Source organism: Dreissena polymorpha, chromosome 2 (genome assembly GCF_020536995.1).
Source record: "Dreissena polymorpha isolate Duluth1 chromosome 2, UMN_Dpol_1.0, whole genome shotgun sequence".
Lineage (NCBI taxonomy): Eukaryota > Metazoa > Mollusca > Bivalvia > Myida > Dreissenidae > Dreissena > Dreissena polymorpha.
Window position 1 is genome coordinate 37,701,812 of NC_068356.1, and position 18,834 is coordinate 37,720,645.

The window sequence follows — 18,834 nt, forward strand, 5'->3', positions numbered from 1 at the left end:
ACGTTTGAAAACAAGCTGTGAACGGTATTTATTTCGCCGGATATTTGAAACGTTCGGAGTTACGGCGAAATAACTGTAAAACAGTCAACACATATAATATACCGGGATTTTGTTCTATTATATATTGAATCGTGAACCTAAACTAAACTGGTATATATTATCGAAAATACAACATGAATTAAGTCATGAAGTCATTTATCGACAGTACTCTGCTACGTTTTAAATTGGCACTATTTTTCAATCAAATTTAGGTATTATTCTTAATCTCACATAAAATGAAAAACTTTCATCATGATCCGCAGTGGTTCCTGAACTTTAAACTGGTTACAGTTACTATGCAATTTAATTGTTAAGTATTGTACGTAAAACAGTGGTTTAAAATATTGACTAATGCGTTGATCGACATGTTACGGTAAGAAATGTACCAGTTACACTCTCCTTTGTGCTATTACAACCACATCAATAAGGTCATACTAATATAATGTGAGATTATATGTGAGGGTGCTACTGAAAATGTATTAGAAAGGTATATATACCTGTATAGCACAGATCACGAATTTCAGTTAGGTGATTGAAATCTCTCGATTTTCAAATGATAAAAAAGAATGTATTGCTTTTGAACATGTTATAAGCCCAGATTTCTAGAAGATCATGTTGGCTTTTTTATGCCCCCAAATGAGGGCATATATTGATCGCACTGTCCGTCTGTCTGTCGGTCTGTCCGTCTGTATTTCCGTCACTCTTATGCGTTTAGGTTTCGAAAATGCTCATTACTTCTATGTCGCTTCAGATTTGACCTTCATATTTGGTATGCATTTGTATATGGGCAAGGCCTTTCCATACGCACAAACATTTTGACCCTTTGACCTTGACCTTGAACTTAGGGTCCGCGTTTAGGTGTTGAAATCTGCGTTTAGGTGTCGAAAAAGCGTTTTTCGGGGACATATGTCTGCCGATGGAGACAGCTCTTGTTTACACATAATTGAGCTTACCTTCATGTACATTAATTTCTAAGAACCAGGACAAAAATATAATTTATTATTAAAGCTTTTAGGTCATAGTATTTAAAATATTTAATACATTCGGGGGTTAATTTGATACTGTTAGGCCGGGTTTCCATGCATCCGTGTCCGCGCTCCGCGTCCGCGTTCCGTGTCCGCGTTCCGTATACGGACACGGAGTATCTTTTCCATGCATCCGCTTATTATTTTAGCCTTTCCGTGTAAAAAGACTCATTCCAAACGTGTTTGAAATATATACTGTGTCTTTTGAAAAGCGATTATAGAGTGTACAATATGCAGACGATATATATTCGCATATTACTATTCTCACTTACCTGAAACGCCATCAATTGACATTTCGTTGGCTATGCTTTTCCAGATGTTTGATGCAATTTCTTTGTCTTTGTATTCTTTTATACGTTGGTTGTATATTTCAGGGTGATCCCTTGCTAAATTTATTATTTTTTTCACTAATATCTATGCTTGAAAGTCGGCCTTTCATGTTGACTGAGTCCGCGTCCGTGAAAAATCGCTCACTGAGCGATTTTTCACGGACGCAATACGCGGACGAAAAATGCGGACACGGAACGCGGATACATGGAATCGCTCCAACAGATTTCAACCAGTTCGTTTTTTCGCGGACACGGACACACGGACACGGAACGCGGACGCGGAGACATGGAAACCCGGCCTTATCTGTCACCTCCGAGAGCAGACGAAAACAACCGCAGCGTGTCAACATAAAAGGCGCTACACACGCCTTGATTGATAACAATTGTTAGTGTTTTAGGCTAAATAAACAAAACCTGTTTATTCAGTGGAAGGTCTAAGACTGTTAAGGATTGTGCTTATGATGCACAATCGTTAAAAATTTACGAGCATCACTATTGGAAAAAACGGACTTAACCAATTTATGCCTAGTGGACTCTCCCTTCCTTCTAAATTTGATCAAATGAAACCAAAATAAGGGATGTCTGGTATATTTATTTCTATATTTAGAATATTTCTTCCAGAAATTCCTTTAAGCAAACAGCGCAGACCCTGATGAGACGCCGCATCATACGGCGTCTCATCTGGGTCTACGCTGTTTGCCAAGGCTTTTTTCCTAGACGCTAGGCATAAATGGATTAATTAATACTTGTGCGTAAAGTGTCGGTCCATATAAGCCTGTACAGTCCGCATAGGCTTATCAGGGACCGAACTTTCGCCTTTTATGGAAGTTTTCGTTTACAGGAAGTCTCTTCTAAAAGAAATTCCAGTTTAGAAAGAAAGAGTCGTACCTGAATAGCCTGCGCGGACTGAACAGGCTTATATGGGACGAGACTGTACGCATTTACACGGAGCCCGGTTTCTCCACAGTGCGGGTCATACGTTCAAATGTATAAAAAAAAATATCAACGTGATAGTGATCATGGTGATTTAAAAAAATGTCAATGATAACCCATACCTGTCGGTTAACTTGAAGTAGGGTGCAAACTCAACTCTGTTTACAATTATTGTACTAACCATATGAAAAATGTTCTGACTCCTCTGTATGAAGTTGACTGTATACGAAGTGAAGCAATATACATGTACACATAAAAAAGCCATCTGTCAGCGTCATCATATGAGACGTAAGACATAATCCGGTACATCATATACCTTGTCTTGTCAAACACTCAAATTTATGTATAACTCAGTAGCCTTTTAACTCAACACATTCGCAAGAAATGTTTACAAGAAGACACTTAATGCTTTCCTTTTGTGTCAACACAATGGCGATATCGTCTGCTTATTGTAAAGACATATCTTAAATTTAGGTATACATAATCTGCTTTACAATTACTTATGTCATCGCGTTCGTGATTTATTTGCTGTTGGAATATGCCTAAAGCGTCACAGTTTCAACAAATGTGTCTTGTTCTGAGAAAACTGGGCTTAATTCATGTGCGTAAAGTGTCGTCCCAGATTAGCATGTGCAGTCCGCACAGGCTAATCAGGGACGACACTTTCCGCTTTTATGGTATTTTAAGTTCGAAGGAAGTCCCTTCTTACCGAAAATCAAGTTTAAGCGGAAAGTGTCGTCCCTGATTAGCCTGTGCGGACTGCACAGGCTAATCTGGGACGACACTTTACGCACATGAATTATGCCCAGTTTTATCAGAACAAGACACAAATGCATTCAAGCAATTTTCTGAGTGCAGTGTCATATCTTAAGCTCACAAGATGTATTGCATGTGTGTGCATATGTCAGAAATACGTTGGCAATAAAATTATATTTAATATTAAAGGGACCTTTTCACGTTTAGTTAAATTGACAAAATAAAAAAAAAATCAGGCACATTTTCGTTGTAGTTATGATATTTGTGAGGAAACGGTAATACTGACCACGTACCATACTCTAAAATATCCATTATAAGCATCTTTTGACGATTCAAAAAACCCGAAAATTATAAAGCGTTGCAGCGCGAAACGAGTGAATAATTTGGCGAGTTCTGTTGTTGTCGTTATTTTTTGTGACACTACGAGGATTGCTTACATAAAGTATAAAATACAACACTCATGATATGAGCACGGATGGCCGCTTGGTCCAAGCTTTTGACTTTTAGTTCAGGGGTCAGTGGTTCGAGCCAAGTTGAGTGTTCCTTTTTTCTGTCTTTAATGTTTTTTTTTGCTGGAGCTTTTTAGATCCAATGTTTACATTTATCAATATAAAGTATTTAATGACAAACTTCAATACATGTCAAAATCTGTGAAAAGGTCCCATTAATTATTTTAAAATGAATATCTGATAAAAATGCACTGTTTTTGTTGTGGTATGATTTGGATGTATGTCTTTTCTTAAATAATTAACAAATCATAGTAATGCCTTCATGTAATGAGTAGATATTCAAATCACAAGTCATACCACAGTCAAAGAGAACGTTGGTAAAATGGGATGGCCCTGTTGCAGAACATGCATTATGTTCTCTTTCCCTTTGGGAAAATATCGACCTAAGAGAGACCCGCCACGCTAGCTAGTGATGTTCTTGTTTTTCATATCCCAGTCATGCAAGAATTGTTATACAGAAAGTTACAAATATCCCACGCAGGGAATTTGCTCTTAAACGGTTATGCCAGAGTTTTTTGTACTAGATCACCCGGATACTGATAGTAGGCTGGCGTACTGATAGGTCTGCTGAAAAGTTTGCCATGTCCTGTCTTTAAATTCATTTAAACGAAGTGTGTTCGCATTAAGGTTGCTTGGGAGGTCGTGTTTAAAATTTGCAATAACGTTATGATACTCACTTACTTGTCCATATATGTACATATGCATGAACAATCACGATGTGTTGACGTACGAGTTACAATACATTCATGTATTGTATTAGAAGTAGGTAAGTCCTTTCAAGGCGATATATTTATTGGTTCAATAAGATATTCAGATATAATGTACATACATGTACCTTGTGACCAATTGGTAAATCGATGCCATGCCCGTATTCCAGTAGTTTTAGCGACATATGATAATCAAGCACGACCGTTAACGCTAGCATTTGATTACAGACAATAAAATAACAAGTTATAAAACTATATGAGCCACTCTCTGAAAAAAATGCACTAAATGCATGTGCCAAAACGTGTCTTTTTTCCGCATAGACTGGATTTCCGTATAGAAGAGACTTCCTTTAAACGACACATTCAATAACAGGTGAAAGAGTCGTCCCTTATAAGCCTGTGCGGACTGCATAGGCTAATCTGGGACGACACTTTACGCACACTTATTAACATCCGTTTCATAAAATGAGTTTGATCCCACCTACAAAGTTGAGGTCAGCTCCACGTTACCATGGATATCTGCAAAAATGGACCACAATTCAAACACATGCAACCTCTTGACCCAGTGTTGTTAAAATTGCCATACATTTTGCATGAAGAGTTTAGAACATGTTTCGGGTAATGGACTGATTAACAAATGAGCCTCTCTCTGTTTAAAGGTGGTTCAAATGGATGTGCGTAAAGTGTCGTCCCAGATAAGATTTTCCGTTTAAAGAAAGACTCTTTTTAGCGCAAATCTAGTTAAGGCGGAAAATGTCGTCCCTATTGCACAGGCTAATCTGGAACGACACTTTACGCACATGTATTTAACCACATTTTCGCAGAGCGCGGCCCAATTATATACAATATTCTTGTTGTTACAAGAACACTCGTCCCACAAATATAACTGCGTTCGTGTCTTGTTGCTAGCATGAAAACCAATGAGCGTGTTACAGAAGACACGTAATGAAAGACTTGTCGCATTTAAGGGGCCTTTTCACGTTTTTGGTAATTTGACAAAATTAAAAATAGTTGTTTCAGATTCGCAAATTTTCATTTAAGATATGATATTTTTAAGGAAACAGTGATACTGAACATTAACCATGCTCTAAAATAGCATCTTTTAACGATCTAAAAACCTGAAAATTATCAAGCGTTGCAACGCGAAACGAGTGAATAACTTGTAGAGTTCTGTTGTTGTCGTTATATTTTGTGAAGCTACGAGGATTTATTATATAAAGTATAAAATACATCGGATATTGTATGAGCACGGATGTTCGAGTAGTCTAAGTGGTAGGCTTTTACTCCAGGGCTCCTGGGGTCAGCGGTTCGAGCCCTGTTGAGAGTTACTCTTTTTTTTCTTTTTTAAATTTTATTCTTGATTTTTTTTTACTGGAGCTTTTTAGATCAAGTGTGTACATTTAGCAATATAAAGCACTTAATGACAAACTTCAATACATGCCAAAATCTGTGAAAAGGCCCCTTACTATATATTAACAAATATAATTGTGTCGAAACTTCAATAGTCGTGGAAAACCGGTAGTCATGTAAGGATATATAGATTTATCAATTAAAAGTGGCATATCTACGCGGGTGGGGTTATAATAAATACCCTACTGTCACTGAAATGGTGGTCTTCGCATCATTTAAGAAAGGAAGCAACGGACAAGACACTGTAATATGAAGTCTTGAATTTAGTTACTATTCAAATTAACACTATTGTAAAAAGGCAATTTATTTCACATCCGAAAATTAATGTGATATATGACAGATCGACATACAATTTCGGTTTGAAAACCTTTTATGTAGACATTGCATTACAATAGTGATAAAGTAAGTGTTATAAGAACTTCCGTTGTGTGACTGAATGTCAGTGAAACTCTATTGAAACAATCATACTGTTAAATGAACACAACTGAATTAATCGTGGTTAAATTAGATAGTTATACGAACACAATTATTCTTGCTAACAAGCCATGAAATGTATCAACATTACGGCATAATTACCGTTATTCAATGTGATACAATGTGTTCTGACACCCCCAACCTCAGGCAAATGTTACGTTGATCATCGATATTCAAATTTCCACGACAAACAGCACTTTCAAAAAAATTACATATATAAATTATGTTAATGTCATCACTCATTTCAATATTATCTTGAATTATCGTATACTTATTGCTTACTTAACCGCGTTAGACCAAACTCAACACGACTATAGCTTTATCTGCAATCGGCCCTGTCATCGCAATCATCGAGAAATAATATATATCGTTACTCAATCGAGCGGCCCATCTGTCAGTGAGGCTACCAACCATAGCCGTCATCTCACTTGTGTTGATTGGTGTAGCCACCGCATAGTATCACCCAGTTAATCAAGCATCATATCTTAATTAAATCAGTCATTTCGACAGCTTCATATGAAAACCAAATTATTACATACGTAATACGACGACACTGTCTGTCATCAAAATACGTTGTCGGGTATTTGAGGAGTCTCCAACATTATATTTGCACAAACCATTTATATTTTAATTGTCATAATATAATCCTCGAGGTGTCTTGTATTATAGTAAATCTTCTATTCAGAGTAAAATTTGTGTATAAGATACTGAATCCTCGTATTTTATTTCAAAAAGAATGATATGATGATATGGCATAAAATGGCAAAGGTGGTATAAAGATCTCAATGGACTAAATTCTCGAGTCTTTACATCTTTAAACCAAAAAATTAAACATTGATAAAGATTGATGGATAATAAAGTTACATGATTCGGAAATTCATTTATCTTCATTTCTACCATAATGGTAAAATTTGCAGTGTCCGCAATTTTGTGTATACTCATATTTTTCAGTGGTACTAAAATTCAGCACAGGCTAAGTCATGAAATGTATTCCAGCAGGAGAGATAACGTAATATGAAATACGAACTTTTTGTATAACAATTGGGTAGTTTTCGAGTATATTGGCAATCATGAGCTTTCTATACATATATGTCTACCCGACCTACCATTAAAGGGGCCTTTTAACAGATTTTGGCATGTATTGAAGTTTGTCATTAAAAGCTTTATATTGATAAATGTAAACATTGGATCTCAAAAGCTCCAGTAAAGAAATTATAAAATTAAAGAAATAAAAAACTCTCAACTGGGCTCGAACCACTGACCCCTGAACTAAAAGTCAAAAGTTTAGACCACTCGGCCATCCGTGCTCATACCATGAGTGATGTATTTTATACTTTATATTCATATAAGCTATCCCCGTAGTATAACAAAATATAACGACAACAACAGAACTCACCAAATTATTCAATCGTTTCGCGTTGCAACACTTTATAACATTCAGGTTTTTAAATCGTCAAACGATGCATATAATGGATATTTTAGAGTATGGTAAATGTTCAGTATTGATTTTCCTCACGAATATCATCAATACAACAAAAATTTGCGAATATGCGATTTTTTTTTCGATTTTGTCAATTTACCAAAAAAATGAAAAAGCCCTTTAAAAAAATCTACCTATCCAATCGTGTGTGTTATGTAAAATGATTTACGCTTTCTGGTTGTTAATAAAAACCCAGTGAAAAGTTGTGCAAATATCTACATACTATTTGGTTAACATGCTTCAATTACTTACAGAATAAAGACGCATGTTACGTGTGTTCCTCTAATATCAAATATGGTTTAGTATTTTATATGCAACACAAAAAACTGATCACGGCACTTCATGAACTTGCACCTCGTACTGCGATGCTGTCCCGCACCGCATTGATCATACTCCTTGTTCAGGATATGCATAATAAGTTGCGCAAACTCAAAGTAGGCCTTTCGGACTTGTTGAAATATAACCCTGTGAATGTCACCATCTCATCTTCGCCTTTGGTCCCGTCGGGGACATAAAACGCCATATGTAGGCAAATAATACTGATCGCATATACGTCTGATGGAAACAAACCAGAATGAAATCCACGCTCTTTTGCAGTTGATTGCAGCAGACGTTCAAGAAATGGGCTGTGCCATCATCAAGTGTCCGAAACTGGAACTGCGTGCACCAGACGGTCTGCAGACAAACACCAAACTTCTTGTCTGCTTCTACACACCATGGTCAGTATACGCATTTAAGTCTTGCTGTGGGAAAACGGTGCTTAATGCAGTCCGCACATGCTAATCAGGGTCGAAACTTTCCGCGTTAATTGTATTTTTAATTTTAAGGAAGTCTCTTCTTAACGGAATTCAAGTCAAGGCTAAGCTAGGGCGACACTAAAGGCTAAGCTAGGGCGACACTTAAGGCTAAGCTAGGGCGACACTTAAGGCTAAGCTAGGGCGACACTTAAGGCTAAGCTAGGGCGACACTTAAGGCTAAGCTAGGGCGACACTTAAGGCTAAGCTAGGGCGACACTTAAGGCTAAGCTAGGGCGACACTTAAGGCTAAGCTAGGGCGACACTTAAGGCTAAGCTAGGGCGACATTTAAGGCTAAGCTAGGGCGACACTTAAGGCTAAGCTAGGGCGACACTTAAGGCTAAGCTAGGGCGACACTTAAGGCTAAGCTAGGGCGACACTTAAGGCTAAGCTAGGGCGACACTTAAGGCTAAGCTAGGGCGACATTTAAGGCTAAGCTAGGGCGACACTTAAGGCTAAGCTAGGGCGACACTTAAGGCTAAGCTAGGGCGACACTTAAGGCTAAGCTAGGGCGACACTTAAGGCTAAGCTAGGGCGACACTTAAGGCTAAGCTAGGGCGACACTTAAGGCTAAGCTAGGGCGACATTTAAGGCTAAGCTAGGGCGACACTTAAGGCTAAGCTAGGGCGACACTTAAGGCTAAGCTAGGGCGACACTTAAGGCTAAGCTAGGGCGACACTTAAGGCTAAGCTAGGGCCACACTTAAGGCTAAGCTTTGGCGACACTTAAGGCTAAGCTAGGGCGACACTTAAGGCTAAGCTAGGGCGACACTTAAGGCTAAGCTAGGGCGACACTTAAGCATAGGAATTAAATCACGTTTTTCCAGATCGATTGTGTTTGCAGAAACTATATCTTTACAGCATATTTTGAATATAAAATTGTATTTTCGAGGATTAGCGCTGCGTAGTAGAACATTATGTTCTATCCTTTTAAACAAGCTGTTTGGACGAGTATAATTAATTAAAGCGCTGGTAAACATTCTACTTCGGTTTTCAAAACAAAAGTTCGCTCGCTTTTTGTCAACATATTAAAACTTAACACATAAATACAAGAAACGCATAAATTTTTAGAGTCATTTTACACACTTTATGTACAGCGGAAAACGCAGCGTTGATTCAACATATTTGATAAATAATAATTTATACATCTACCCGTTAGTTCATACTACATGTAAGCAACAGGTTCACATAGTACAGGTCATCGTGGAAAAAAATACTTATATTGAAGAACTGTGTTTATTATCAACCTTCAATACGGACAAAGATTATTTAATTATTATATATGACGAATAAGTTGTTTCTTTTTTTCTGACAGGTAAGTCTTCTGACAGCTTAGGGCATGAGACTCGTATTAAAAACAAAATGTTCTTAACATTTAATTCATTAAGAAAAATAGACAAGCTCTACGTATTTTAAAATGAACTTTTTCTGAGCGATTGTGGGTAAAATGTAAAAAAAGTGTATTTTATAGTGAAGTGTTTAACAGATACAACGATTTACTTTTTATCCTCGATTCGGTTGTGACGTGGTGAATCGTACCAAAGAATTATATATGTATTCTAGGTCTTTGATCGTACTATCGTCTCAATTTTAGAACAAATGTAGTATCAGTAGTTGTTCGCAAGCGAACACAAAATATGTGGTATTTATGATCTGATATTGATTTCTCTTCTGAACGCATACAATCAATATTTCAGTGGCACATAATAAAACATACAAATTTGGGGGTTATTAAATATGATCTCCGGTTTATGATTGACTTGGCGTCGGTTAAACTTTCAATATGGCCCGTCCGGAGTCTTTTTCAATGGAATGAGCCACTTCTATTAATGAATATAGAACCTATCAAGGAGACAGAGTATTTCACGATTAGGCATGAAACAAGAGAGATTAAAAATATGCAGTGACGTTTATTTATTAAATATCTACTTTTTTGGTTGTTTTTATTTTAAATATATTATCGTTCGATTTATAACTGAATATTAATGCATCAGCACAGCACATATGCATGTCATCAAATTAGAACCAGAATACTATCCATATCGAAACATGTATGCACGCTCGTGTTCATTTTAAGTATAGCAAATATAGTGTGTACTCATGAGCTTGAAGCCTAATTTATTCTGAAATAAAACCATTTTAAGTACACAGCAAATAACGTTAGTTACATCCCATATACGTGTTACATTCTGGAATGGTCATACCATGGCTGTTATCATTCCAAAGCCATAATTGTAACGTTGACATGTTTACAGTTTCTGTTTGTGTATTGTACAGATGACAAATTACAAATGATATTGTAATAAACATGCTGTGGTTTATTTAATTCCTTGGTGGGATATAGTATCATATGAAATTTGATTGTAACAGCACGCATGTCCCCGAAGAATTCAGTACATTGCTGTATTGCTGACAATACCATACAAATCCCATACTACTGCATACAGCGTTAGATAGGCAATGGTATTAAATGTAATAGGCCAGTTTATTACTTGAAATAAATGTCAAAGATGAGTTTAAACTTGTTATGACAAAGATTTATTTGCTTCTAGTTATATAACGAATACGATATAATAAATAAAATGTGCATTAACTTATATCACCATTTCTCGAATGAAAATTACATGCACATTTCCTTTTTGGTTCCATACGCATTTAAAACTGTCAAATTTTAGAAACCTTTAACAACTGGCTGTATTTCAATTTCTGACAGATGGTATTTAATGGTGGAAAAAATTGACTGGGCGTGAATATCGCATTACGAAAACGTTAAATCATTTTCAATCGGCGACCGTATTGCATTTCTTGCATTTCGCCAACCCGATCACGTGCACCCTATTGCTCTAGACATGGAATTGTACTATCATCAAACGCCGGGTACATTAATCACATATTCTAACAAGACATGGCTTTTCATTGATGAATGTTTGTCATTGAAATGATCGCTTTGTGAGGCGTTTCAGTAACCCCGGGACTCTTCATGATAAATACGTGTCTGTGAGAAATAAAAGCAGTCGTATTTAAGATTTAGTCCTTATGAAATGATGCACTAATGATTAAGATATAACAGAGGAGCAGGAAAGACAGACAGACAGACAGACAGACAGACAGACAGACAGACAGACAGACAGACAGACAGACAGACAGACAGACAGACAAACTGATTTTTGATTCAAGACTTATACAAAGTATATCGTCTACATATATATATATATATACAATCGCACATATATATTGTCACGTGATTTTATACAAAAAATAAATAAGCAGAAAAAGATATGTTAGATACAAAAAAAACAAACACAGAAAGCAAAACCGGTGGTTTGTAAAATAAGATTGTTACAAATGCAGTTAATAATATATTACATACAATATAAGTATACAGGAGATGAATATATTATGCCATATCTTTTATCAGTCTTGATCGTATAGATTTTTTTGACAAACAGTGGCAGATTAATAAGTTCCATTTTATCCTCCGTTTTTAACAAATTCAAATATTTATAAACAGATGGTTTGATAAAATAGTTGTTTTTTATGTATTTTTTTCTAAAATCATTATACATAGGGCATACACAAACAAACTGATATTCATCCTCAATGTCATTTAAAACACAGAACATGCAGTATCTTACAGATCTTTCCTCTACATTTCTAGCGTATCTACCCGTTTGAATTCTCAAAGGGTGTACAGATAAACGTAATCTACTAACATATGCTCTTAATGATTTAGGTAAAATATTTAGATATGGTTCACATACTAGAGATGTTTTAAACTGCCTATACATATCTATCATAGAGCTACAACAATTCTACATTTAAATACAAACAAAAATGATTTCATATCAAAAGCATGCACATTTTCGAATACATCTGAAAAACCATAATCATTTAACATCTTTTTAACATTATGTACCCAATTTGTGCAACCCTTTTCACAATATCTAACGGCTTCGTTGTATACATATTTTAAAATGATGTTGTCGCTTGACTGCGGCTTAAACCAATATTTCAGTATACGTACATATCTATGTATATAAAGCGGATATCTCCCAAGTTCGCCATACACCATATTATTACATGTATTAAGGCTAACTTTTAATTGACGTTTTAAGAATTTTAGATGCAGCCTTTCTAATTCTTTTGACTAAGTATATCCCCAAACTTCTGCTCCATAATTGATAATAGAGCCAACAAAGGCATCAAACAATTGACAAAGAGTACTAGGCTTCAAATCATAGTCCTGACATTTACAAAGTAAAACATTCATGGCCTTAAGCCCTTTACCAACTAAATATTCTTGATTAAGATTAAAACTACCAGTATAATTTAGAACAACTCCTTAATAGTCAAAATCACTAACAACTTCTATTGGCTAACTATTGTAGGTCCACTTCTCTGAGGTCAGTAATCCACCTCGCTTACGAAAAACCATAATTTTGGTCTTATTTATGTTATCCTGCAATCCCCAATTATTGCAGTAAGTGTACAAATGGTCTAAATGGTTTTGAATTTCTGTTGGATTTTTACCTATAATAGCCATGTCGTCAGCAAACAAAAGTAATATTATCATAACATCATCTAAATTTATGCCTGCATTAATATCATCTTGGAGATAAAGTTCCAAGTCCTCAACAAAGAGAGAAAAAAGCAAAGGGGGCATTACCTCCCCTTGACGCAAGCCTACTGAGTATGAAAGCAGGGCTGCCTTATGTTTTTGTTTCTATTGTTTGTGCCCCACCCTTTTCAAATATGTGACCCCGCTATTCCATGTTGCCAAGTCCTTTCAAAATCTGTCTCACTCATTTTGTCTTTTTTGTTTGTCAATATTCTACAACACAAAGACCCGATGGGTTTTATTTGGCTATTGAACATGTTTTAGAGAAACATTAGTGTTACTTGATATTTTCAACAAATTGTATTTGTAAAAAGAGCATACCTCATAGAAGTATGCTTAACGGATGATTGAAAATAAGTGCTTAGGTCGATACAGCACAATTAAAGGGATCTTTTCACGCTTTGGTAAATTGACAAAATTGAAAAAAGTTGTTTCAGATTCGTAAGTTTTCGTTTTAGTTATGATATTTGTGAGAAAACAGTAATACTGAACATTAACCATGCTCTAATATAGCCATTATATGCATCTTTTGACGATTTTAAAACCTAAAAATTATAAAGCGTTGCAACGCGAAACGATTGAATAATTTTCAGAGTTCTGTTTTTGTCATTAAATTTTGTGAAACTACGAAGATTGCTTATATAAGGTATAAAATACGTCAAGAATGTGTACTCGGCGGAATAGCTCAGTAGGCTAAAGCGTTTTAACTTCAGGACTCTGGCAGGACTCCAGGGGTCACTGGTTCGAAACCTGCTCCGGGCAATGTTCTTTTCCTTTTTTTAATTTTTTTCTTGATTTTTTACTGGAGCTTTTATGATCCAATGTTTACATTTATAAATATAAAGCATTTAATGAATAAGTTTAAAAAATGCAAAATCTGTGAAAAGGCCCCTTTAAGTCACGTACAATTTACAGCGTTTACCATATAACGAATTCTCACTAAGGAGTCCGTCCACCTTGCCATTTTAGGCCCATCCCCCTGCGAGTTACGTCTGCCGTAATTCCTAGATGTACAATATCCGCACGTTATGTTGTAAGGTTTTACTGTTTAAGAAAATGTTAGGAGTTTTATCTTTATGAAACAGTGTACATATTTTTAAATATATAGAAGAATTTTAATGTGCCTTACATGCTGAAAAGACAGATACAGTGAGGTATATCTGAAAGCTCAGTACACATACCATATATAAGAACATCAACATTATTCCGTGCCTCGCTATCGGCTTTGAAACTATTTGCGCAAACCTGCATGGTAAGTAGTCAGAAATCGGGGAACAACTCAACGAGTCAGCAAATTGATTTGAGCTTCGCACCGGTAAAACGGGGTTCAATGCATGTGTATAAAGTGACGTCTCAGATTATCCTGTGTAGTCCCGCGTATTCAGAGGCACAACTGAACGCCTTGGCCGCATGTTCGTATAGGAAGAGTCTTCCTTTGTACGAAACTATTAAGTATTAATACAGAAAGTGTCGTCCCTTATTAGCCTATGCGGACGCATATGGGACCACACTTTATGCACATGCATAAAGCCCCGATTTCTTAGAGTACGGCACATATACTGCACGTGTGTGTGTTCTGTGTAATCTAACAGTAGACGACACGATATAGGCTGTGTGTTATGTACCTGTAACTGCGCATATGTCAGCCAAATGATCGTTTATATGATTATCTTCTATAATAATCATTGTGAATTATCGGTGGTGAATTAAATGCTCGTACTTACTAGTGACTCACTTGTCCCGCGTTTATAAGCTTTGACCGTACATTGCGTGTGTCCCCCTGACACATATTCTGGTAAACAACAGCCTGGCTAAAAACGGGAACATATGAGTTCAGATATAGAATGTTTTATTGTATTACGTATTCTTTATGTTATTTGTCTTTAATGTTTTTAAATTCGAATCTAAAATGAGCCGTGTTCTGGTACAAACAGGCTAAATGATGTGTGTAAAGTATCCTCTGACATGAGCCTGTGCAGTCCGCACAGCTAATCAGTAACGACACTTTCCGCTTTAATGGCATTTTCGTTCAAATTAAGTCTTTCCCAAAAACGAAAATCTACTACAAGGAAAGTGTCGTCCCTGATTAGCCTTTGCGGGCTGCACATACTAAACTAGGACAATACTGTACGCGTGCTTTTGCACGGTTTTCCCAGTGCGCGGCGTATAAATATACTACTTTGCATGCGTTTAGCTCACCTGAGATAAAATTGTTCAAAGTGAGCTATTGTGGTCATTCATCAACCGGCGTTCGTTGTCCTGCGTCAAGATTTTGCTTTAAATGACTTCTGTTCCGAAACGTCCTGTTGCATGTGACCTAACTTTGCAACAATTTTAATGAAGTGGTACTTTACTAAATTCCTTCACTTTAAATAATTATGAGCTGCGTTCTGTTAAAAGGGGCTTAAGGAATGTGCGTAAAGTGCAGACTGCACAGGCTAATCAGGGACGACACTTTTCACTTTTATGATATTTTTCAAGAAAGTCTCTTCTTCGCAAAAATCAATTTGCTGCGGAAAGTGTCGTCCCTGATAAGGCTGTGCGACACATGCATTAAACCCCTTTTTCACAGAGCACGGGCCATATGTTTTTACATAATTATATGTTGTCGTGACAACCATAAGCTTTTAACAAGGCATATGCTCTTGATTGAAACAATTTTCACAGAAATTATCCTATGTGATCATGTAACGAATTCCTTACAACTGAGAAGCCAACAGGCATATAAGTATGTATACAGCCAATACTTTTCCATGGCTTTTAGACATCTGCATTCACATTACGTCTTCATACAGAATTATCAGTGCATAAAACGGTTATACAGAGAGACCTTAAATAAATATCCGACACTTATTGTTTAGCTTGAAATTGATAATGTAAATGATATTTTGTCTCATTCAGGGTGAACATTCTGGGGTCGGAGGTGTTCATTCCTGATACGAGGTGCTCAGCCTGCCCGTCCGGTACTTCCTGTGTGGATAACCTGTGTTCAGGTGAGATGATGTGAGCATAACCTGTGTTAAGATGAGATGGTATAGATAATATGTGTTCAGGTAAGATGGTGTAATCATAACCTTTGTTCGTGTGAGATTATGTGAGCATAACCTGTGTTCAGGTGAGATTATATGAGCATAACCTGTGTTCAGGTGAGATTATGTTAGCATAACTTGTGTTCAGGTGAGATGATGTAGAAAACATGTGTTCATGTGAGATTTTGATCGCATAACCTGTGTTCAGGTTAATTGATGTGAGCCTAACCTTTGTTCAGGTGAGATGATGTGGATAACCTGTGTTCAGGTGAGATGGTGTAGAAAACATTTGTTCAGGTGAGATGGTGTGAGCATAACCTGTGTAGATGAGAGATGATGTGTGCAAAACCTGTGTTCAGGTGAGACGATGTGAGCATTACCTGCGTTCAGGTGAGATAATGTGAGCATAACCTGTTTTCAGATGAGATGATGAAGAAAACATGTGTTCAGGTGAGATGATGTAAGCAGAACCTATGTAAATGAGATATGATGTGAGCATTATGTGTGCTCAGGTGAGATGTTATGAGCATAACCTGTGTTCAGGTGAGATGGTGTGGATAACCTGTGTTCAGGTGAGACGGTGTGGATAACCTGTGTTCAGGTGAGATTTTGTGAGCATAACCTGTGTTCAGGTGAGATGGTGAAGATAACCTGTGTTCAGGTGATATGATGTAAGCAGAACCTATGTAAATGAGAGATGATGTGAGCATTATGTGTGCTCAGGTGAGATGTTATGAGCATAACCTTTGTTCAGGTGAGATGGTGTGGAAAACCTGTGTTCATGTTAGACGGTGTGAATAACCTGTGTTCATGTGAGATGTTGTGAGCATAACCTGTGTTCAGGTGAGATAATGTGAGCATAACCTGTGTTCAGGTTAGATGGTGTGGATAACATGTGTTCAGGTGAGATGATGTAAGTATAACCTGTGTTCAGGTGAGATGGTATGGATAACATGTGTTTAGGTGAGATGGTGTTGATAACCTATGTTCAGGTTAGATGGTGTGGATAACATGCGTTCAGGTAAGATGGTGTGGATAACCTGTGTTCAGGTGAGATGGTGAGAGCATAACCTGTGTAGATGTGAGATGATGTGAGCTTAAACGGTGTATATGTGAAATGATGTGAGCATAACCTGTGTTCAGGTGAGATGATGTGAGGATAACCTGAGTTCAGGCGAGTTGGTGTGGATAAGCTATGTTCAGGTGAGATGGTATAGATTACCTATGTTCAGGTAAGATGGTATGGATAACCTGTGTTCAGGTGTGATGGTGTGGATAACCTATGTTCAGGTGAGATGGTGTAGATAATCTGTTTTCAGGTGAGTTGGTATGGATAACTTGTGTCCAAGTGTGATGATGTGGAAACCTATGTTCAGGTGAGATGGTGTGGATAACCTGTGTTCAGGTGAGATGGTATGGGTAACCTGTGTTCAGGTGAGATAGTGTGGATAACCTGTGTTCAGAGGAGTTTGTGTTGCATAACTTGAGTTCAGGTGAGATGATATGAGCATTACATGTGTTTAAGTTAGAAGTAGTGTGAATACATTGTGTTTGTGTAGATGTAGTTTTAATAACCTGTGCACATGTTAAAGGAACAATAGTGGGGGTAGACTGTGCTCATACGAGAGGCAGTGTTGGTGGCATAGGTGCCGGTTAGAAGAAGGGTGAATAGCATTGTTTTACTGTGAAAGTAAGTTTGACTAACATTGTTTTCATGTGATATTATTGTATTTAACACTAGTGTTCATGTAAGAGGTAGTGTAGAAAACGTTTGTTCATCTGAGAAGTAGTGTTGATAACATATTTTAATTTTAGAGGTAGTGTGTTACCTTTTATGTAAGAGTTAGAGTGGGGAATCTGTGTTTAAATGAGAATAAGGCTATTGATAAGCCATGTTCAGGAAAAATGTAGTGTGGCTTTCCTGTGTTCATGTTAGTAGGAGTGTGGGATCATGTGTTTATGTGAAAAGAAATGTGTACAACCTGTCTTCATGGTAAAAGTTGTATGGTAATCTGTGTATATGTTAGAAGTTGTGTGTGTATGCGTTTTTATGTTAAAAGAAGTGCTTGTAACCGATGATAATGTTAAAAGTATTGTTGGTAACCTGTGTTTATGTGAGAAGTAATGTGGTTAACCTGTGCTCATGTGAGAAGTAAGGTGGGTAACCTGGGTTCAGGTCAGGAGTAGTGTGGGTTACCTGGCTTCAAGAAAGAAGTAGTGTGGGTTACCTGGCTTCCAGTAAGAGGTAGTGTGGGTTACCTGGCTTCCAGTAAAAGGTAGTGTGGGTTACCTGGCTTCAAGTAAAAAGTAGTGTGGGTTACCTGGCTTCAAGTAAGAGGTAGCGTGGGTTACTTGGGTTCAAGTAAGAGGTAGTATGGGTAACTTGGGTTCAAGTAAGAGGTAGTGTGGGTAACTTGGGTTCAAGTAAGAGGTTGTGTGGGTAACTTGGGTTCAAATAAGAGGTAGTGTTGATTACTTGAGTTCATGTAAGAGGTAGTGTGGGTTACCTTGCTTCAAGTAAGAGGTAGTGTGGGTTACTTGAGTTCATGTAAGAGGTAGTGTGGGTTACCTGGCTTCAAGTAAGAGGTAGTGTGGGTAACTTTGGTTCAAGTAAGAGGTGATGTAGGTTACTTGGGTTCAAGTAAGAGGTAGTGTGGGTAACTTGGGTTCAAGTAAGAGGTAGTGTGGGTTACCTGACGTCAAGTAAGAGGTAGTGTGGGTTACCTGGCTT

At 37.1% G+C, this 18,834-nt stretch overlaps 1 protein-coding gene across 1 annotated transcript in view; it reads left to right on the forward strand.

The window, feature by feature from the left end:
• LOC127866651 (trichohyalin-like) overlaps window positions 1-18,834 on the forward strand; it is an 80,942-nt gene that overhangs the window by 49,610 nt on the left and 12,498 nt on the right. The window contains exons 3-4 of the mRNA XM_052407357.1: window positions 8,260-8,381; window positions 15,976-16,067. Coding sequence (XP_052263317.1) covers window positions 8,260-8,381; window positions 15,976-16,067 — 214 coding nt within the window. The remainder of the gene's footprint in view (window positions 1-8,259; window positions 8,382-15,975; window positions 16,068-18,834) is intronic.